At 36.9% G+C, this 22,750-nt stretch overlaps 1 protein-coding gene and 1 long non-coding RNA gene across 4 annotated transcripts in view; both read left to right on the top strand.

The window, feature by feature from the left end:
- The window catches only part of LOC308658893, a 558,609-nt gene that overhangs the window by 383,100 nt on the left and 152,759 nt on the right, over window positions 1-22,750 (top strand). The window lies entirely within an intron of this gene.
- The window catches only part of CPM (carboxypeptidase M), a 99,626-nt gene continuing 89,996 nt past the window's right edge, over window positions 13,121-22,750 (top strand). For 2 of the 3 annotated variants that reach the window (XM_081309691.1, XM_081309690.1), the window contains exons 1-2: window positions 13,121-13,185; window positions 13,466-13,628. In XM_081309691.1, coding sequence (XP_081165817.1) covers window positions 13,469-13,628 — 160 coding nt within the window. In that variant the 5' untranslated portion in view covers window positions 13,121-13,185; window positions 13,466-13,468. Of the gene's footprint in view, window positions 13,186-13,465; window positions 13,629-22,750 lie in introns of those variants that run through there. The other variant, XM_081309692.1, reaches the window with a different exon arrangement.

The following is a 22,750-nucleotide window of genomic DNA, read 5'->3' as shown; positions in this document are numbered from 1 at the left end:
TCCACGATAAACAAAAGTTAAAAGAATTCGCAGCTAGAAAACCATCTCTTCAAAAAATCCTTGGCAAAACATTACAGGAAGAGGAAATGGAAAATAACATTGAAAACCAACAGTGGGAGGTAGGACAGTAAAGGGGGGAAAGTAATCAAAGAGGAAAACAAATCAGGTTTAATAACATTAATAAACAAATATGGCTGGAAGAACAAACCATATCTCAATAATAACCCTAAATGTTAATGGCTTAAACTCTCCAATTAAGAGACACAGGCTAGTTGAATGGATCACAAAACAAGACCCAACAATATGCTGCCTACAGGAGATGCATTTGATAGGAAAAGATATACATAGACTGAAGGTGAAAGGTTGGGAAAAATCATACCACTCATATGGACTGCGGAAACAAGCAGGAGTGTCCATACTCATATCTAATAAAATAGATTTCAAGCCAAAGTTAATCAAAAGGGATAAAGAGGGACACTACATACTGCTCAAGGGAACCATACACCAACAAGACATAACAATCATAAATATATATGCCCCAAACAATGGTACAGCTATGTTCATCAAGCAAACTCTTCTCAAGTCCAAGAGTCTAATAGACCACCATACAATAATCATGGGAGACTTCAACACACCTCTCTCACCACTGGACAGATCTTCCAAACAAAAGTTAAATAAGGAAACTATAGAACTCAATAACACAATTAACAACCTAGACTTAATTGACATATATAGAATATACCACCCAACATCAAGTAGGTACACTTTTTTCTCAGCAGCACATGGATCCTTCTCAAAAATAGATCATATATTATGTCACAGGGCAACTCTTAGACAATATAAAGGAGTAGAGATAATACCATGCATCTTATCTGATCATAATGGAATGAAACTGAAAATCAACGATAAAAGAAGGAAGGAAAAATCATGCATCACTTGGAGAATGAACAATAGGTTACTGAATGATCAATGGGTTTTAGAATACATCAAGGAGGAAATTAAAAACTTCTTAGAGTTAAATGAAAACACAGACACAACATATCGGAATCTATGGGACACATTGAAAGCAGTTCTAAGAGGAAAATTCATTGCTTGGAGCTCATTCCTTAAAAAAAGAAAAAACCAACAAATAAATGATCTCATACTTCATCTCAAAATCCTAGAAAAAGAAGAGCAAAACAACAGCAAAAGAAGTAGAAGGCAAGAAATAATTAAAATCAGAGCTGAAATTATTGAAATCGAAACAAAAGAAACAATTGAAAAAATTGACAAAACTAAAAGTTGGTTCTTTGAAAAAATAAATAAAATCAACAGACCCTTAGCCATGCTAACGAAGAGAAGAGAGAGAACCCAAATTACTAGCATACGGGATGAAAAAGGCAATATCACAACAGACACTTCAGAAATACAGAAGAAATTATTTTGAATCCTTATACTCCAATAAAATAGAAGATAATGAAGGCATAGATAAATTTCTTAAGTCATATGATCTGCCCAGATTGAGTCAGGAGGATATAGACAACCTAAACAGACCAATAACAATAGAGGAAATAGAAGAAACCATCAAAACACTACCAACTAAGAAAAGCCCAGGACTGGATGGGTATACAGCAGAGTTTTACAAAACCTTTAAAGAGGAACTAACACCAATACTTTTCAAGCTATTTCAGGAAATAGAAAAAGAGGGAGAACTTCCAAATTCATTCTATGAGGCCAACATCACCCTGATGCCTAAACCAGACAAAGACACTTCAAAGAAAGAAAACTACAGACCAATATCTCTAATGAACCTAGATGCAAAAATCCTCAATAAAATTCTGGCAAATCGGATTCAAAAACATATCAAAAAAATTATACACCATGATCAAGTAGGATTCATCCCTGGGATGCAAGGCTGGTTCAATATACGGAAATCAATAAATGTTATTCACCACATCAATAGACTTAAAAATAAGAACCATATGATCATCTCGATAGATGCAGAAAAAGCATTCGACAAAGTACAGCATCCCTTTATGTTCAAAACTCTAGAAAAATTAGGGATAACAGGATCATACCTCAACATTGTAAAAGCAATCTATGATAAGCCACAGGCCAGCATCATTCTGAATGGAGAAAAATTGAAGGCATTCCCTTTAAGATCTGGTACAAGACAGGGATGCCCTCTCTCACCACTTCTGTTCAACATAGTCCTCGAAACACTGGCCAGAGCAATTAGACAGACGAAAGAAATTAAAGGCATAAAAATAGGAAAAGAAGAACTTAAATTATCACTATTTGCAGATGACATGATTCTATACCTAACAGACCCAAAAGGGTCTACAAAGAAACTATTAGAGCTAATAAATGAATTCAGCAAAGTGGCAGGATATAAAATCAACACGCATAAATCAAATGCATTCCTGTATATCAGCGACAAATCCTCTGAAACGGAAATGAGGACAACTACTCCATTCACAATATCCCCCCAAAAAATAAAATACTTGGGAATCAACCTAACAAAAGAGGTGAAAGACTTATACAATGAAAACTACAGAACCCTAAAGAGAGATATAGAAGAAGACCTCAGAAGATGGAAAAATATACCCTGTTCATGGATAGGCAGAACTAACATCATCAAAATGGCGATATTACCAAAAGTTCTCTATAAGTTCAATGCTATGCCAATCAAAATCCCAACAGCATTTCTTGTAGAAATAGATAAAACAATCATGAAATTCATATGGAATAATAAAAGACCCAGAATAGCAAAAACAATGCTAAGCAGGAAGTGTGAATCAGGCTGTATAGCAATACCAGACTTCAAACTATACTACAGAGCAATAGTAACAAAAACAGCATGGTACTGGTACCAAAACAGGCGGGTGGACCAATGGTACAGAATAGAGGACACAGTAACCAACCCACAAAACTACAACTATCTTATATTTGATAAAGGGGCTAAAAGCATGCAATGGAGGAAGGATAGCATCTTCAACAAATGGTTCTGGGAAAACTGGAAATCCATTTGCATCAAAATGAAACTGAATCCCTTTTTCTCGCCATGCACAAAAGTTAACTCAAAATGGATCAAGGAGCTTGATATTAGATCAGAGACATGGCATCTGATAGAAGAAAAAGTTGGCTATGATCTGCATACTGTGGGGTCGGGCTCCAAATTCCTCAATAGGACACCCATAGTGCAAGAGTTAACAACTAGAATCAACAAATGGGACCTACTCAAACTAAAAAGTTTTTTCTCAGCAAAAGAAACAATAAGAGAGATAAACAGGGAGCCTACATCCTGGGAACAAATCTTTACTCCACACACTTCAGATAGAGCCCTAATATCCAGAGTATACAAAGAACTCAAAAAATTAGACAATAAGATAACAAATAACCCAATCAACAAATGGGCCAAGGACCTGAACAGACACTTCTCAGAGGAGGACATACAATCAATCAATAAGTACATGAAAAAATGCTCACCATCGCTAGCAGTCAGAGAAATGCAAATCAAAACCACCCTAAGATACCATCTCACTCCAGTAAGATTGGCAGCCATTATGAAGTCCAACAACAACAAGTGCTGGAGAGGATGCGGGGAAAAGGGTACACTGGTTCATTGTTGGTGGGACTGCAAATTGGTGCAGCCAATTTGGAAAGCAGTATGGAGATTTCTTGGAAAGCTGGGAATGGAACCACCATTTGACCCAGCTATTCCCCTTCTCAGTCTATTCCCTAAAGACCTAATAAGAGCATGCTACAGGGACACTGCTACATCGATGTTCATAGCAGCACAATTCACGATAGCAAGATTGTGGAACCAACCTAGATGCCCTTCAATAGATGAATGGATTAAAAAATGTGGCATTTATACACAATGGAGTATTACTCTGCTTTAAAAAATGACAAAATCATAGAATTTGGAGGGAAATGGATGGCATTAGAGCAGATTATGCTAAGTGAAGCTAGCCAATCCTTAAAAAACAAATGCCAAATGACTTCTTTGATATAAGGGGAGTAACCAAGGACAGGGTAGGGACGAAGAGCTTGAGAAGAAGATTAACATTAAACAGGGATGAGAGGTGGGAGGGAAAGGGAGTGAGAAGGGAAATCACATGGAAATGGAAGGTGATCCTCAGGGTTATACAAAATTACATATAAGAGGAAAGGAGGGGTAAGAGAAGAATAATACAAGTGGAATAAATGATTTACAGTAGAGGGGGTAGCTAGAGAAAAGGGGAGGGGAGGGGAGGGGAGGGGAAGGGGGATAGTAGAGAATAGGATAGACAGCAGAATACATCAGTCACTAGAATGGCAATATGTAAATCAATGGAAGTGTAACTGATGTGATACAGCAATCTGTATACGGGGTAAAAATGGGAGTTCATAACTCACTTGAATCAAACTGTGAAATATGATATATTAAGAACTATGTAATGTTTTGAACGACCAACAATAAAAAAAGAAAAAATGCATGAATAAATAAAAAAAGTATTCAGACATGTATGTTCATTTAAACATGAATCACAATTGTCAAGAGGTAGAAACAACCTAAATGTCCATTGGTGGATAAATGGATAAAGAAAATGTGGTATATGCATACAATGGAATAATATCCAGATTTAAAAAGAAGGAACTCCTGTCACATGCTACAATATGGATGAGTCTTTAGGACATCATACTAAACAAAATATTTATTCCCAAAAGACAAAAACGTCATGATCCCACTTATATCAAGTATCTAAGTAGTTAAACTCTTAGAAACAGAAAGCTGACTGATGTCGGCTAGGTACAGGATGGGGGAAGAGAAAAAGAGAAAGATGGATATACAGTTTCAGTTTTGCAAGAGGTGAAAAAGTTATGGAGGTCTATTTCAAACAATGCACATAGAGTTAACATTCTTATACTGTTAAGATAGTAAATTTATGTATTTTATGCCACAATAATCTTAAAACAATATTAAGAAGGGTATGCTTTCAGAATATAGAGCAGACTTTTCTAAGAACAATTTACAATCCAATTTCAACATAGTATTAAAGTGGTCTCCTCTTATTTCATTGTAAACTACTAAAAGTGTCAATCTTAGTGCCTTGAAACCTCTTATATAAGTAAGAAGAACCTCAGAATGCCAACGCCCCCAGCACTGCTCATTTGGGCAATGGTCCACTTGAGGGTTTGGAGATTGAAGTCCCACCAGTAATAAGGAAGCTGTGTTGCCTTGCCTGGTGCTCTGGAACATGTTCTCAGGACAACCTTTAGTGGATAAGGGTCAAGGGTTTGGAATCCTGGGTCCCAACAGAAGCATGTCATCACACAAATCACATGTACCTTACACACAACATGAAAATAAATTCTAAATGGATTAAGAATAGAAACTTAGCCAGGTGCAGTGGCATGCACCTATAGTTCTAGTCACTTGGGAATCTGAGGCAGGAGGAGTGCTTAAGTTTAGGAGTTCATGGCTAGTCTGGGCAACATAGTAAGACACCCCCCCCCATTTAATTAAATAAGTAAATAAATGTTGGGAAGGGAGTGAAAGATGAGCAGGTAGAACACAGGGGATTTTTAGGGCAGTGAAATTATTCTGTATGATATTGTAATGGAGGATACATGTCATTATATATTAACCAAAGCAAATAGCTTATATAACAAAAAGTTAACCATAAACTATGGATTTAGTAAATAATTATAATGGTTAATCTGATTTGGCAACTTGATTGAATTAAGAAATGCCTAAAATTAAATGGCTTCTGGGTGTGTCCGGGAATAAATATCAAGTGAGATAGTCAACTGAAGTGGAGTCCATCCCCTAAGTGTGGGCAGCACCATCCAATAAGCTGGAGGCTTAGGTAGAATAAAAGTTGAAAGAACAAGGAAGCAACAGCAGATGAAGGCTCAATTCTTCTTGAAAGGGTTCTTTTTTGGGGAGGGAGGTGCAGATTGTAGCTTTATTTTACATAATACAGAATAAAGCATGCAAAGACAATTTTAGGAATGGAATATTTTGTTTTGTGACATCAAAGTCATGTTAGTGGGTAAATTACAGTTCTCATGCTTACATGTAGATATTTACTATGGAGAAAGTACACACACGCACACATACACACATACACACACATATCCTTAGCTAATTTTTTGTTCTTTTTAATTATACATCACAGTACAATGTATTTTGACATATCATACATACATGGAATACAACTTCCCATTCTTGTGGTTATGCATGATGTAGAATTACACTGGTCATGTATTCACATATGAATATAGGAAAGTTATGTCTAATTCATTCTACTGTCTTTTCCATTTCCACTCCCCTCCCTTTCCCCCATTCCCCCCGTCCAGTCACGTGAATATCCACTTCCCACTCCCCACTGTGAGTCACATCTGCTCTCAGAGAGAACATTTGGCCTTTGGTTTTTTGGGATTGGCTTATTTCACTTAGCATGATAGTCTCCAGTTCCATCCATTTACCAGCAAATGCCATAATTTGAAAGGGTTCTTGGCTGCTATGATCCCTTGAGGACATCAGATTCCAGCTCCTTCACTCTTCAAAAGTGAACTCTACCAGTGATTCTCCAGGGAATTTCCAGAAGCCTTTGGTCATGCACTGGGGTAACAGCATTGATTCCTCTAGTTCTGAGGCTAAGGCATCTTGTACTGCACAGTTACTTGTTCCTCCAACTCCCCAACCTGCAGAAGGCCATTGTGGGGCTATCCAACTTCTGGTTGTGTAAGCCAAGCTAATAATACCTTTTTTATAATATATATATATATATATATATATATATATATATATACACACACACATGCATATATATATGTGATATATATATATATATTATATATATATAAAATCCTATTGGTTCTGTTCCTCTATAGAACCCTAATACAATAATAATGTATCAATATAACAAGTGTACCACACTAATTCAAGATGTTAAAAATAGTGGAACCAGTGTGTGAGGATGGGGTTTGTAAAGGGGTATATGGGAACTCTGGACTTTTCACTCAATTTTTCTGCAAACCTAAAAAATTACACTTAAAAAGTTAATTTTTGAGCAAATTTCATCATATGTATATATTGTTATAAGAAATAAGAATTAGAAAAAAATGAATATTTAAAATATCTCCTTGTGTGTCCGGAATTTTCTCCAAACAGTTCAATGTTAGGGTATAAAAATAAAGTTAATAATTACTGGGAAAAAAGTTAACTTAAACAATGAAACAGAGAAGATGTGGGGGAGTAAATATGAAACATAATGTCAAAGAACTAGAAGGAAATATAGACTAATAAATACAAAATTAAGTAAGAATGAATTTTATACAATATATTTAAAAACTATAACATAAGAAGGAAGAAACTATATACACTGCTAGAAAAATGAGCAAAAGCTATAGACTATTTTTTAAAGAAGAGTAACAAATTGTCAATAGAAATTTGAGATAATTCATCTTAAAATGATGAGATTCTATCTATTATCTATGAAATTGGCAAATTTTAAAAAAGAGATAATAGGAATGGTGAGGAATCAAACAGGCACTTTCAGATATCACTGTAAGGACTATAAAGTAGATAAACTTCAATAAGAAAAAATGATCCAGACCTTGGCAAACCAAAACATAATTGCGAAGTTTTTGTTTTCATGTTAGGACACCCCCTAACAAGTACACCCAAGGGCCAATTGAAAATAAATAAAATAAATAAAACTTTGACTTGCTAGTTATTATTGATTTACATATTTTACCAGTATAAATGTAGACATTAACTTGTATAAAATTGATAATATTCTTGTTCAATAGAATATAAATAATTTTTGTCTTGCATAGTTGAAAATTTTTTCTGCTCTGCAAATAAGATAGCACCAAAGGCTATGGTTTATTGTCCTATAGGACATTAACCAGGTTTACATCTAGTTTAACAATGGTTTAGAATAATTATGGTATTCTCTTTTGCCTTATACTTTTTCATATTTTCTTTGAACCAGTTTCTTATTCTAGCTTCTTCATTATAAATAAAATAAAAACTTAACCTGGGTTTACTCAGGGTTTGTATGAGAATTATTTGTTAAAAATCTGAATATTATACAGGAGTATGATTTGGCCAGTTATTTTAAGTCTTTAAAATGTACATCTTGTGACTGGGGTTGTTGCTCAGTGGTGGAGTACTTGGCTAGCACATGTGAGGTACTAGATTCTATCCTCAGCACCACACAAAAATAAATAAATAAAGGTATTGTGTCTATCTACAACTAAAGAATATACATTAAAAAATGTACATGCTCTTTTACAAGTGATTTTATACGTAAGAATTGCTTGGGTTAGGGCTGTGGCTCAGAGGTAGAATGCTCGCCTATCATGCATGAGGCACTGGGTTCAATCCCCAGCACCACATATAAATAAAATAAAGATATTGTATCCACCTATAACTAAAAAATAAATATTGAAAAAAAAAAAGAATTGCTTCTAATGGGCTGGGCTATAACTTAAGGGTAGAGTGCTTGCCTTGCACAAATGAGGCATTGGGTTTGATCCTCAGCACCACATAAAAATAAATAAATAAAGATATTGTGTCTATCTACAACTTTAAAAAAATAATACAAAAAAGAATTGCTCCTAAGAAGATAAAAATGTACTAAAAAATTTAGTTCTAAGAACGTTAATGAACACACTATATCCATTAATAGTGAAAAAAATCAGAAAGAAATGTGCAACATTAGGGGATCACTTAATCCCTAAATGAGATCTTGGAAATGACTTTGTTTCCAAGTAAGTAAAATTTTTAGATTTTTAAATTTCCTTTCATCTCTTTCATATTTCTTGTGACACTTTTGAAAGAAATAAAACAGAGTTTGAAAGTTACAAAGCCTAGTAATGTTGTTTTTTCCATTCTTGTTAAAGTCTGTAGAGATAATTTTTAGCCTCTGGCTGTAGAATTTCCCTCCATTGCTATCTTAGGGAACTTCAAAGTCTTTAAGCAGAAATGAACAATGCAACACCTTACTTTTCAATGACCTAATATCCCATTTTTCCATTAAAAAGAAATGGGGTCACTTCCAAATGTTTTAGATTCTGTCTTCATTCATAACTTTGCATCTCGAATGGTTCTGTGGCTTTTGCTCTGCTTTGCTTTTAGATTAAAATGCCTTCATTGCTTTTTCTTTCATTTTTTTTATTAAAAAGTAACATATTTATTGGAAAAACTATTCAGAAAATACATAAATATTTCTTAATTGCAAACCAAAGATTGACACTCAGCATTTTTATAACTTTTGAAACTTTATGCTGGGAATATTTTTTTTATCTGCTGTACCTAAATGGGATCCCGCTATTCATTTTACTTTCTTTTTATATACCTTTACTTTATTTGTTTGTTTTTATATAGTGCTGAGGATCAAAACCAGGGCCTCACACGTGCTAGGTGTGTGCTCTACCACTGAGCCACAACCCCAGCCCTACTCATTTTACTTTTATTATCTGTTTTTTTACCAAATGATTTATCTTACCAAGTTGATTAATACCATTCTTATAGGGTATTGATTTAACATTCGAGCAGCCATCTTATAAGATAAGTTTTTACTTTCCTGTACTTTCTCCAAACTCTCCCCACCCCTTAGTGACCTACCCCATGGTACCATAATCCTAAACCAATCCCATGCTATTCCCCACCCACCTATGTCTGCCACAAGCACCCACGAACCTATCCCAGAGCACCACAACTACAACTCAAACCTTTACCAAACAAAAGCTGAACACCCGAATATCTCAGGCGCCTCTCTCCAAATAAATCTTTGTGTGGATCTCTGCCTGTCTCTGTCCTTCATTTCTCACTCGCCCATCTCTCACTTTCTCATTTTCCTTTCAATTCTACATCATCATTATTATAGCTGAAAAACAGCGTATTATATGGCTACAATATTTTTTTTTATCTAACTCGGGATGTGTCAACATTGATGACTGACATTTTGGGCTGGATAATTCTTCGTTGTGGGAAGCAATGTTATACTTTGTAGGGTGTTTAGAAGCCTCTCTGTCCTCTGTATCTGTACTAGATACCAGCAGCACCTTCTCCCAAGTCCTGACAATGGAAAGTATCTCCAGATGTCTCACGTGGACAATATTTCCCCAGCTGAGAACCAATGATCTAACCAATCTGCTACTGTTTGACTTTTAGGTTTTTATCTATTTTGTTGCAATTTAAAACAGCAACACTTGAAGTTCCTGACATAAAGAGCATAAACCCAGCACATCTTTCAATTATTTCTATAACCTATTCTTACTAAAGAATAGGACATTTAAAATTTTTATGTCTATTCCCAGATTGCCCACCAGAAAGATTGTATCAATTTACAGTACCACTGAAAGAACATAAATGTCATTTCTCCTGTTTTAGTCAGCTTTTTCGATACTGTGACTAAAGGATCTAGCCAGCACTACAGAGGAGGAAGAGTTTATTTGAGGGCTTGTGGTTTCAGAGGTCTTAGTCCATAGAAGGCTGGCTCCATTTCTCAGGGCTCAAGGTGAGGCTGAACATCATGGTATCATGTGTGGCAGAGGGAAGCAGCTCATATCACTGTGATCAAGAAGCAGAGAGACTCTACTCACCAGAAAATTTATATACCCAAAAGCCACACCTCACTTTCCATCTCCTCTAGCCACACTCTACCACTTCAGTTAATCCCATCAGAGATTAATTCACTGATTAAGTTAAAGCTATGACCCAATCATTTCTCCTCCAAATCTTCTTGCATTGTCTCACACATGAGCTTTTGGGGGATACCACATCTAAACCATAACACCCTGATCCTATAAATCTAGGTATTATCAATATTTTTAATCATTCTTAGTAATAAATCAAAACAAAATATTACTTTGCCCTTTCAATTTGCAATTCTTTAATTGCTATCAAGGTTGATAACTTTTACTATGTTTATTGGCTATCTATATTACTGCACTTATGAACTATTAATATCCTTTGCCTATTCTTGATTTTTAAGAGCTATTAATTCTGTCCTTCAATTTATTTTCTTGTAACTTTCATGCTGTGTTTTCCTGTGCAGAAAGCATACATTTTTATGTTGTCATATTATTAGCCTTTTGTTATGGTTTTACCTTTAATGGTGTAATATTTAGAAAGATCACCTCTGAAATCTTAAACTTATGCTTTACTCTATTGGCCTCTCTATTTTCCTATGTCCTCCACACTCTGACATTGAACCTTTTTTTTTTTTTCTATTTCCTTTTCCCATAATATCTAGACAAGAGCATCTTAACTGTATGGATGCATCTTCTGAAAAATCTTTTGGAGATGCAGGCTTGGAAGGGGAAAAAGAGATTTTGCATTTCCAACAAGGTATTGTCAATACCCCTGGACCCCAGTTTGGGCCACAAGGTCCTAAATCTTCAGACCTCAATCTTCTGTTTTCCTTATTCCATTCTTTGTCTCTGAATTTGCTTCCCTTTCTACCTATTATGTGCAACCCAAGGGCAGCAATTTCAACTCTAATTCACCCCTTTGTTTTTCTGGAACAACAATTCTGGCACTCTACCCCAGTGAAGCCATCATTTCTCCTAGTTGCTAGTCGCAGCAAGTCACAGAGGTTCCACTTGCTTCTGTTATAAACATATGATTTCTAAAGTCCATCAGCAACCCTTCCCTTTGTTCCCAGCCACTTCCCTTTCCCATTCTTTATAGTAACTTTGCCTAAATAACTAATCTCCTCAAGACCTATCCCCCCTCTCAGGGCTCTTAGTCAATGTACAATGAAAAGGGAACTTCTTCAAATCATCTGGTGAAAGTCATAAGCATAGTAAGTACTGCATATCCCAAAAAGTCCACTCAAAAACAGTGTCATATAACGTTTTCCAACAATTAGAAAATTACTTTAAAAAAAAAGAAAATTACCTTTAAAGATTTATGAACTAAACTGGATTATTTATTTAATAAACACCTCTATTTTTACAATGGGCCTGCCAACCTTATTTAGGTAATTACAATTTCCATTTTACAGACCAGGAAACCAAGACACAGTGAGTTGACAATGCCACCGAGGTGTCAGAGCAAGGACCTGTACCAGCCTGAGACTCCATGGTTTTAGTTCTTAAAACTACTTGTGTTGCCTCAGCAGAGTCCCAGGGGAGCTCAGGGATTCCCTGGAGCTCAGTTCCAGGAACAGCCTCTTTATCTGCAACAAAGGGCCAGGCAATCACTCTGGCAGTTCTCAACTCTGGAAGGCACATTGGACTCACTCATCACTGTCTTAAATTATCGTTTCTTAAGCCTCCCCAAGAGACATTCTGCTCATCCAATTGAGGTGGGACCCTGGGATCTTCATTTTAACCTCTTAGAGAGGAACGTTATCTCAAATCAGTGGCTTTCAAACTTTCTGCATTCCCCTGACCCTTCCACATGTCCATAATACTCTGACAGGGGTCATAAGATCCATCAGATACATTGTGAAGTCTGTGGCCCCTGCCACAAACCACCTCTCAGGTTCCAGTGGTCTTTATTTTCCTTAGTGCAAAAAGATCACCCCCCATCCTTCTAGAAAGCAGAGTTTTTAGAAAGAGAGAACTGAAAACAGCCTAAGGAATACAGGGGAGTCGGATTTGTGACCGTGGCTCTATATTTTTCAATGCGCGTTTTAAACTTAACTCTGATTTGGTCAGACCCCATCCAAATAAATTTGTCGGAAACTTCTGTATTCCACACTTGATGGCACTTCAAACTCCTACACACATACAAACTAGTTCTTCCTTTTTACAGTCCAGGCACTTGCAGAACCGGGCTGGAGAGCCTGGCGCGATTTCCGGCCACGGTCCCGATTCCAGGTGGGCCGAGCGCCGCTAACCGCAGGGAAACTCGCCACAGCCGTCTACACTGGATGGAGCCCCCTGGGACCTGCCGAGGACCGGGCATACTTCCAGCCCTGGCGCGGGAAAGGGCAAGTCCGCGAGCCGGGGCTGGGTTTCCAGCTGCCCACCTGCGCTAGTCGCAGCACCTTAAAAGCCCAAGAGGTTCGGAACCGGCTCTCCGAGGTGCGAAGGCGCTCAGGCCCCGCCCAGGAGAGACCTGCGCGGCACCCAAGTGGGCCGGCGGGACGTCCGGGGGCGGGTCCCGGGTGCGACCGCCCCCTGACCGCGCTATAACTTTGGGCCCCGCCGGGCCACTGCGGGAGGTTGGAGACGTGCGCCTGAGCCCTGGTGAGACACGGTGCGCGGGGCTGAGCGCAGCTGCTGCAGCTGCTGGACGGCGGCGGGAGGTGGAGACGCCCGGAGGAGGAGCGGGAGCGGCGGGCGATTGGGTGGAAGGCGGCGCGGGGCTGTCTGTGCTCCCGGTCACCGGTTGCACTGCTAAGCCCGAGGGTGTTACTTCCAACTTTTACCTCCCTAGGAAGCAGGGAGCGTGTCAGGAGCCCCTGAGAGTAGGAGGCTGAGCCGGGGCTCTTGATCTGTTCTCAGCTTTATTCTTATTCGTCTCTAGAACATGGACTTGGCGTGCCTGTGGCTAGGGCTTCTGCTGCCTTTGGTAGCTGCGCTGGATTTCAGCTACCACCACCAGGAAAGGATGGAAGCGTTTTTGAAGAGCGTTGCCCAAAACTACAGTTCTATCACTTACTTACACAGTATTGGGAAATCTGTGAAAGGTATGACTCGTCTCCTGCACACTTTCCCAAACCCTCAGCCCTCCCTTTTATTCATTAAATATGCCTCCCCTTCCTGTCCCCTCTCTACGAAGTTACTCTGATGGGCTCCCAACAGGTAAACCAGTGCCTTGCAAGTTGGTGGGTTTCTGGTTTCGTTTTTTTTTTTTTTTTTAATTTTTTTTTATTTGTTTTGTCGATGGAGTAGTGGGAAGAACTGAATGTTACTGAGCTTCTTCATTGTAATTTAGTGTCATTGAGTCCTTTGCATTTTTGGTGCTACGTCGTTTTGAATCATTCAGACGTTGTTTATCTAGAATATCTAGGATATGGGTCTTATTTATATATGGGTCTTAGTTCCTTTTCAGGATAAAACGTCCGCCATAGGAGTCCGTTTATTCATCCCAGTTTTTCTTTTTGTTGGGTTCTTTAAATATGATTTGGACTGTTAGTACTATTTCTTTAAATCTCTTAAATTAAATTAGTGCAGTTTATTGACGAGATTTCTATGTTATGTATAATTAGCCCTATGGCTTAAAGTTCTGCCAAAAAAAAAAAAAAAGTGGTTCTTTGACTATAGGCTGTATTTAAAATGTATCCATTTGAGGAAGACAATTGCTAGATAATAACTGTTAGCAGTGATTGAACTCTTCCTAGCATTTTCATTTGTTTTCTCGTTTTCATTTAGAAAGTATATGTAGTTTCATTTTTTTGTAAACAGCAAATTCGAATTCATAGAAAAAGATTAAATTTTTTGTTGAAACTCACCCAGATGGTGTGGATTTTATAGCCTGAACTAACTTCTGGACAAGACAAGTAATTTTATGAGATGTTATTTTCTAATCTTTTGTTACATTGATGCCCCCAAAGAGATTACCAGAAAACTTAAATTCTTTAGTTAAAAGTTTTTTAAGGCTTATAGAGATCCCAACTCTGTAAGGTGTGTTCAAATCCTATCTGGATTTTAGCTCTGAATTTTTGAGTCAGTTGGGAATGTGTATATATATTAGGTGGACACATATCTTTATTTTATTTATTTGTATGTGGTGCTGAGGATCGAACCCAGGGCCTCACACATGCTAGGCAAGCATTCTACTGCTGAGCCCCAGCCCCAGCCCTTAATTACCATATTCTTAAGTAATTATTTTTCCCCAAAAATTGAAGTCATGGTTCTCATATTAAAGAAAAAGTATTAACATGCAATGCAGAATGAAAATCCTTGGTTGTGTGTACTAGTACCTATATTTTTAAACAGCATTGCCAAAGAGTTGGTGCCAAAATTACACTATATTGCTCTATAATCCAAAATTATAGAGGCTGGATGTGTGAGAAATCATATCTTGAATCAGCATATGTATTTAACCTTTTGAAACCATTTCCCCCTCAGGCTAGAGTAAAACAATTTAAAAAGATCTAAGATTGCTAATTATGTTAATAAAGGAAATATAGAGCACAACTAGTTTGGGTTATTGTTCAGTCATCATTTAAACCACTAAATGATGAGGGTGTTGTTATTTTTTAAGTACTAAATGAATTAGTAAGTTTTTAAATTTTCAAACACAAAGTGCTTGTGAAAGACGGTTAGGAACCCTTTCCAAATGTGAACCAGCCATTCTGATCTATCCATCAAGAAATCAAACCACAGGAATGGTGGAAAGCCAACAGGCTTAATTTTTGTTTACCTTGTAGGCACTCGTGTGGTTAAAGGCTGGAGGGGTTATCATGTAAGAATAAAATCGACACTAGCAGTCAAATGTTTATATATGTTGCTCAGAATAATTATTCGGATTAAGAAAAATCCCAAATCTGCCATTAGGTTCCAAGTGTTCGATGAGTCAGTTGCCAAAGTGTTGGCATATTAACATGGCAGTTGAGATGATGTTCCTTTGTTGTGTTTTTTCATTTTATCTTCTGGTGTAGTATAAGTTTGTGAGCAAATGGGATTTACTATATGTGTCATTTGTTTTTATTATTAAAATGGACAACCATACCCAGAAGAGAAAATAATAGTCTTACTTGGCCAAGTACATTTTTTGTGTTTGTAAACCTATTACACATACTTTTATTGCTATAACTATGGATCATATTCTGCCTTTTCCCCCATTTCCCATGATTTCATTAATGTATTTCCAGGAATTGACAAGGTCTGTAAATGTAAAATAGTTGTTCTGTAGTATCTTATCTTTTTAATGGTGTGAATTTTTTTAGTCATTTACCCATTAAGGGCATCAGTGTGATTTCTGATTATCTCTTATAAACAATGATGATAGAAAACCATCGATATATGGTTACATGATACATGATAATTGTCTTCTATTCTAATTGGTGATTTTTTTTTCCACCTTTCATTTTGGAAATTTTGAAACCCATACACAAGTTGAGCACACTTAGTCTTTTTTGCCTAGATTTAATCGGAGTCTTTTTTGCCTAGATTTAGTCGGAGTAGATGGGCCATGTTTTTTAACCTTTGGAGGAATTCCCTCTACCTGGTGACATTGTAAATAAAATCTTAAGTGAAGCAAGAGAAGCAGCTCAAGAAAGAGACTGATGACTGAGTTGAGAAAAATCAGAAAAGGTACATTGTTCATCAGTTCGTTCATTCCTTCCTTCATTCAGCCACAGGAGCACCCACCTTTTATTATCAACTCTTCTGTCTAGCAGAATGCTGGAATATAATCAGTAATCTATATCTGATTATTTAATGGATTGAATATTTGCTGAACAAAAGTGGTGGGAAGCAAAGAAAGTGGTCTGTTCCCTGCCATCAGGTAGCCTCCCCTTTCAAATACAAATGTAATTATGATGAATTTCTCAGACTGGCTCTCTACACACACTCAAAACTGCTTAGGACTAGGTTTTTTGTTTGTTTTTTTTTTTTTTTTTTTTTTGGTTTTTGGTTGTTGTTTTTTTCCCCCTCCTCTCTCTTAAACTTGTTTTGAGGGTTGACTTTCAATAGATTGCCATGAGAAAGCTGCTGCACTACATGTGAAATGAGATTTCCTCCTGTCTCTTTTATAAGAATCTTGTCTTGCCTCCTGCTGGGTCTAATCTTCATTTTATCTGATTAAGGAAGAATAAGGGAAAGGGATAAGTGATAACAATCTTTGTTATCTTGTGCTTTCCTTGCATTAGGTGTTTAATAGATCGTTTCAATCTCAACAACTCAAATCAGGCATTATCCTCATTTTCACACTTGTCAAATGAGGCCTGGAGAAATTAATTAATCTGCTGAACCTGACACAGTTAATAAGATTTAGGGGGAAGATTCACACTTAGGTCTGCCAGTCTTCCAAGCTTCAGAGAAACAACTTGCTACCAATGGAGATGGTTACATTACATTTTGTTTGTTTCTAAACGTTTCCTGTGTTGAGCAATGCTGTGGTGAACATCCTCCTATATAAAACAGCAGAAGTTGTCTGAGCATTGGCTTTGGAACCACCGTGCCCAAGTTCTAGATACTTAGCTTTGAGCTGTGTGACCCTGAGCCTTTAGAACAATGTTGAGGACATAGCAAGTGTTATGTGACACCTGCTGCTAATATTTTCATTGTTGCAATAGTTCTAAAAGGAAAATATTGAGTTTAAAGCAGTTTTAGGAATTTGATGCATATACCAAATCCTCTAAAAAGATTGTATTGATTTGTAAAATCTCTCAGGAAATTCAGGAGAGATATAAAACTTCTAAAACTTATACTAGTTATATGCTCAATAAAACTAGCATTCTAGTTGTAATATCTAATTTTGTTATTAGTGATTTGAAAGATTACTTTTTGCTGTTAGGTTTATAGTATAAGGGAGAATGTATTCTTTAAGCTTCTTTCTCCAAGAATGTTCCCTTTCACATTCATTCAACAGCCAATTATTGAATTTCTCTTCTAGGAGTCTTCATACTGTCTCAGCTGTTCAGAAATCTCCCTAGAATTGACTTAGATTCTTGCCCCTAAAAGGCATTTACTGTGTTCACATACATGGATCTTTCATAGTCTCTGGCCCTTAACTGGGTAGATTTTAGCTAGTGGTTTACTCTCAAAAAGTCACGCTGTATATAAAATTTAGGTACAATTCTTGGTTTTCTGTCATACTCTGCTCATTTCCCAGATATGGTCCTAATACCAATTTCTTGAGATCCTGTAGAAAATGCTTAATGTAATGCAGATATTAAGAAAACCATTAAAATCTAGGAATCTCAGTCATAATATACCTGTTTGTGTTGTGAAGTTATATAAGGTTAGCAAACCTTTCCTTTTTGATATGAAATATAAAGCCCCTGAAACATCTAACAGATTTTTATTCCAAATTTTAAATCTCTCTAAACGGCAATACTCTAAAGCCAAGTAACCTTTGAAGCTTTTATGAAATAATGGTGACAGCCAGCATTAAGTGAATTTTACTTTTTCTCTTATGCTTTACATGTTACAATCATCCTAACAATAGTATGAAATACCATTATTATCACCCTAATATATATGTAAAGAACTGAGATTAAATAAATTATCTATTGTTAGTAGGTCACAGAGATTGGACTGGAACCACAACCCATCTTGTGACAAAGACTGAACCTTAAGCCCCTTTCTGTAAAGTTTCTCCAGCTACCTTTTTCTCTGTTCTTGTCTCCCTTGACTTGTCTTCTGCTCCTCCATCTGTACCCCCTCACCCCTGAGAAAGGGTCTGTATTAAATGTTCTTTTTGAGCTGATACTGTCCCATAGAATTTTGTGGTCCTTTCTCAATAAATTAAAAGTAGTTTGAATTTCCTCTTTTGATGTAGAATTAGGATTCCCTCTCCCCCCCCCCCCGTTCTATGTGCAAAAGCTCTTTGATTATGAAGCAAAAGGAGAAAGCTTGCTATTTGCACAGGTGTGTCACTCCCCCAACCCGACTGCCATGTTGAGTTTAAGATATTGAGCTAAGAATGGAGCATCTCATTAAGGGCATACTGCCCCCTAGGGGGAATTTAGGTGAAAGACCTAAAACCAAGCTGTTTTGTGCACAAACATGAAACAGTTTATATATATATATATATATTGAACTTTCCAGAAATACAACTGTACATAACCTGAGGGAAAATTACATTTTGTTTGCTCTTAACTTGATTTTGAGATATTTTATGTTCTGAAAATACTGATGCCATTGTTCAGAGCTAAACCACTCTTCATTTGTGATCTATGCCTTTACTGTGACTCTTGATGGAAATATAAGCATCTGACTTTCTCATTATGTCTATGGTGGAGTCATCCCCAGATTTTTACATTCTGATGCTATATTTTATGTAAATTGCTCTATACATAGTTTGAATGTTATATTGATCTTCTAAATAGTGTATAAATAAATGTGTTGTGCTTTCTATGAATCATATCCTAGCAGTGGTAAAGTGGAAGTTACAAAAAAAAAAAAAAAAAAAAGGCATTGTCTTTAGGGTTAAGAACTATCAATCTAAAATCACAAACAGCTGATAAAGACCCACTTCAAGTTAATGTAGCCAACATCCAAAAGGTGCTTCTTCCTGTTCTTAATCCACGAACATGTGTGTCAATAACATTGGTGACAACCGTATCTGCGATTAGCGCTGTTTTCTCCTTTCAGTTTGCTTATTTAGAGTGTCCTCTTCTCTGAGATCACAAAGAAAGTTGGAAAGAATCTTTAAAGTGAAATGTTTCTAAAGTTATCTCAAATGCCAGCATGTATTTGGGGAAAGAAATTAAATCTAATCAAATTTTTATATCTAGTGATTTAAAGTAATTGACATTCTTTCTTCCTCCCTAGCAAATAAATATAACAGCAGTTTGCTAAGAGGCTAGTAAGGCCTAATTTGAGTTTGTATTAAAATAAAACACAAGTTGCACATTAAAAAAGGTTTTTCTCATCTCTGCTTTCCTTCTTTCTTTTTCTTTTCTTTCTTTCTTTTTTTTTTTCCTTTTGATACTGGGGATTGAACCCAGGGAGCCACTGAGCTATATCCGCAGTCCTTTTTACTTTGTATTTTGAGACAGGGTCTCATTAAATTACTGAGGGAATAACTAAGTTGCCCAGCCTGACCTCTAACTTGTGATCCTCCTGCCTCAGCCTCCCAAGTCACTGGGATCTCAGGTATTTGCCACTGTTCCTGTCCTCATCTCTGTTTTCTGAGGACTACTTCTTGTCAGATGTTTAAAAAGTACAAATACCTTTATCAGTCTCAACTGGAGGGCTTAATCCCCATTGCATCCAAAAAAAAAAAAAAAGCAAAAAAGCAATCAACTTAGAAAAGCTGCTTCCTCAGTACCTATCCAGAGGTGAATATGGCAGCCTCCATGAGGGGAAGCCAAGGCGTTGCCAAAGCCCTCACCCTATCCCAGAATTCAGAAGAAGCTAACTAGATCATCCTTCTGTTGGTTTAAATAAAGAGTTTTCCATTAGTTGCTTATCCAGTTTGTAAACTTTCCTGATAGGAAATTCTCTATGAAAACAGAACCAAATTGAAAGATTACAACTAAGGTCAAATGAACTGATGAGTATCCAAACAAGTAACTGAGACTCCTTTTCTAAAAAATGCACAGGTATGTTTATGACTACAAACAGGAGAAATTTAGTTTAATACCACATTTTTGGAGCAGAAGTCTTTTTCTATTCCCTGGAGCTGTCAGAATTTTCTGGTACTCCTCTTCCTGAGCATTCTCCCATAGCTCTGTCTGGAAGACAGTGATCAGCTTTGTCCTGCTTTGTATTGGATCCTAATGTGCTTGTGATATGGAATAGGCACTCTAAGGGACAAACTGGAAGAGTTTTCCATGCTGATTAAAGGAAACATAGGAGTTTAAAGATAAGTTATGTGTTATTATAAAGTGTGTAAGTATAAAGTACATGTTTTATGTACTTTGTTTTAGGAATATATATACCCCTTTATCATACTCCTATTTTTTAAATTTTTTTTTAGTTGTAGATGGACACAATACCTTTATTTTATTTGTTTATTTTTATGTGGTTCCGGGGATAGAACCCAGCACCTCATGCATTCTAGGCAAGCCCTCTACCACTGAGCCACAGCCCTGGCCCCATATGCTTCTATTTATAATTACATGTATATAAGGACTTCATTCTCTCAGGAAATGAAATTGTTTTCTTGCACTGTAACCTGTTTTACTAAAACTCATTTTTATGGTAAGTAGTATGTTAACTTAGGTAGAGTTGGAATACCACAGTTATGTCTCACTCCAAGATGAGTCACTGAAACACAGATGGAGGCCTCAGAAATTAGTGTCCTTCAGGGGCTGAAGGACGAACTGAATTATTCACTGACAGGCCTACGGTGGTTCTACCTGCCTCCTTTGCCCTCAGCCCCCCAAACATTAACCAAATGTGTGTTAGGAGAAGAGAGAGTCAATATTTACAAATCCTCTCATGGTGGGGTATGTACTCCTATAAAATGAAGACATCTAGAGACATTTAGGAACACAGAATCATCTTAACATGAAATTCCACAGGCGTTTTCTCATTATTTTTAAATAAGATTTATTTTCACCTTACTAATAGTACCAAATGTACATAGAGTTAGATTGCAGATACTGGTTACTCCGTTGGGGAAATTTTTTTTTTCTATTACTCTTGGAGACTCTGGTGAATACTTTCCTGTGATAGAGATAACATAGGCATACACGTAGTTGGTTTATCTTTTGTTATGGGAAAGTGCTTTTCTACATGTGAAGAAACAAAGATGAGTTGGGAAGGGAACATTCTAGCCTTTTAAGAATATGTTCTTCTATGTTCTTCTAAATGTAAAAATGTGTTTTCAGAGTCCATGCTATACAGTTCCAGCATACAGCACTATGTTAGTTGCAGAGACTTTCAAACATTTAAAATAGAGCTCTTTGGTCAAATGATCCTACCTGGGAAGTAAACAGCATTCTCTATGCCAGGCTGTGTATTAGGCTAGGGCTGTAGCACTGAACAGCCTCTGCACTGACATTTCTTACACATGCTAATAGGGACAACTGACAAAACAGAATGAGTACAGATTTTTAATTGCTATGAAGCACATAAATAATTTAATGGAGAGTAACAGTCCCCCTACAATATAACTTCTGTGAAGACAGGGAGTTTATCTTGTTTATTGCTATGTAGTAGTCCCTTCGTATCTATGGTTTCAGCTTCATCTGTGGTCTAAAGATACTAAAATGGAAAATTCTAGAAGTAAACAACTCATAAGTCTCATAGTGACTTTAAGTGTTCACACCACTCTGAGCAGTATGATGAAATCTCATGCTGTCCCACTTTGGCCAGCATGGGGTATACCTCATCCCTTTGTTTGTCATCTCCATAGTATGTACTACGTGTCCTGTTATCACTTAGTAGCCATCTCCATTATCAAATCAAGTGTCATGGTATTGCTGTGCTTGTGTTTAACTCTTATGTTACTTAATTACAACCCCAAAGCACAATTGTAGTGATGTGTAAGAGTACTATAATAAATTACCACCTCACAGATAAGGGGGAACTACTGTATTCTCAGTGCCTCGAACATAGCAGTTATTATTTTGAGAGAATGTTGTATGGAAAGACCATGATACTGAAAAGATGATAGATTTGAGCTGAGATCTGAAGGGTGAGAGAGAGCTAGTCCTTACAGCCTAATTCAGATTGCATGAGGTACAGAGGCTTGAAGTGCAATAGGTTGGCTGTATTCTACAGAAAGATGTGAGGGCAGCATAGTGAGCCCGCCCAGGAGAGTGTTGTCTGAGGAAGTTGAAGAAATATTCAGGGGACAAGTCATAGAGAGCCTTAAAATCCAACTCTAACATGAAAGTTTGAATTTTGAAAATAATGGGAAATCATCAAAGTGTTTTAGGCAGAGAATGATGTCATCTGCCGTAGGTTTAAAAAAATTTTTTTTTGACTGCTAAACAGAGAATTCATTAAAAATGGACAAGTATAGAAGCAGGGAGAATAATCCAGTTATGGAAGTCCAGGCAAATATTGATGATGGTGACTTGGATTAAAATGTTGTATTAGAAATGGAGAGAAACAGAGAGATTAGAGATTTGTTCTGGAAATAGAACCAACCATTATTGGATCATAGATTAGATTCAGGAGGAGATGGGTGTGAGGAAAACAGAAAAATCAAAGATGGCTGGGGGTGTGGCTCAGTTGTAGA

The sequence above is a fragment of the Spermophilus citellus genome, assembly GCF_964194105.1.
Source record: "Spermophilus citellus genome assembly, chromosome: 10".
Lineage (NCBI taxonomy): Eukaryota > Metazoa > Chordata > Mammalia > Rodentia > Sciuridae > Spermophilus > Spermophilus citellus.
The sequence above is the reverse complement of the archived record's forward strand: the minus strand, read 5'-3'. Positions and strand labels throughout refer to the sequence as shown.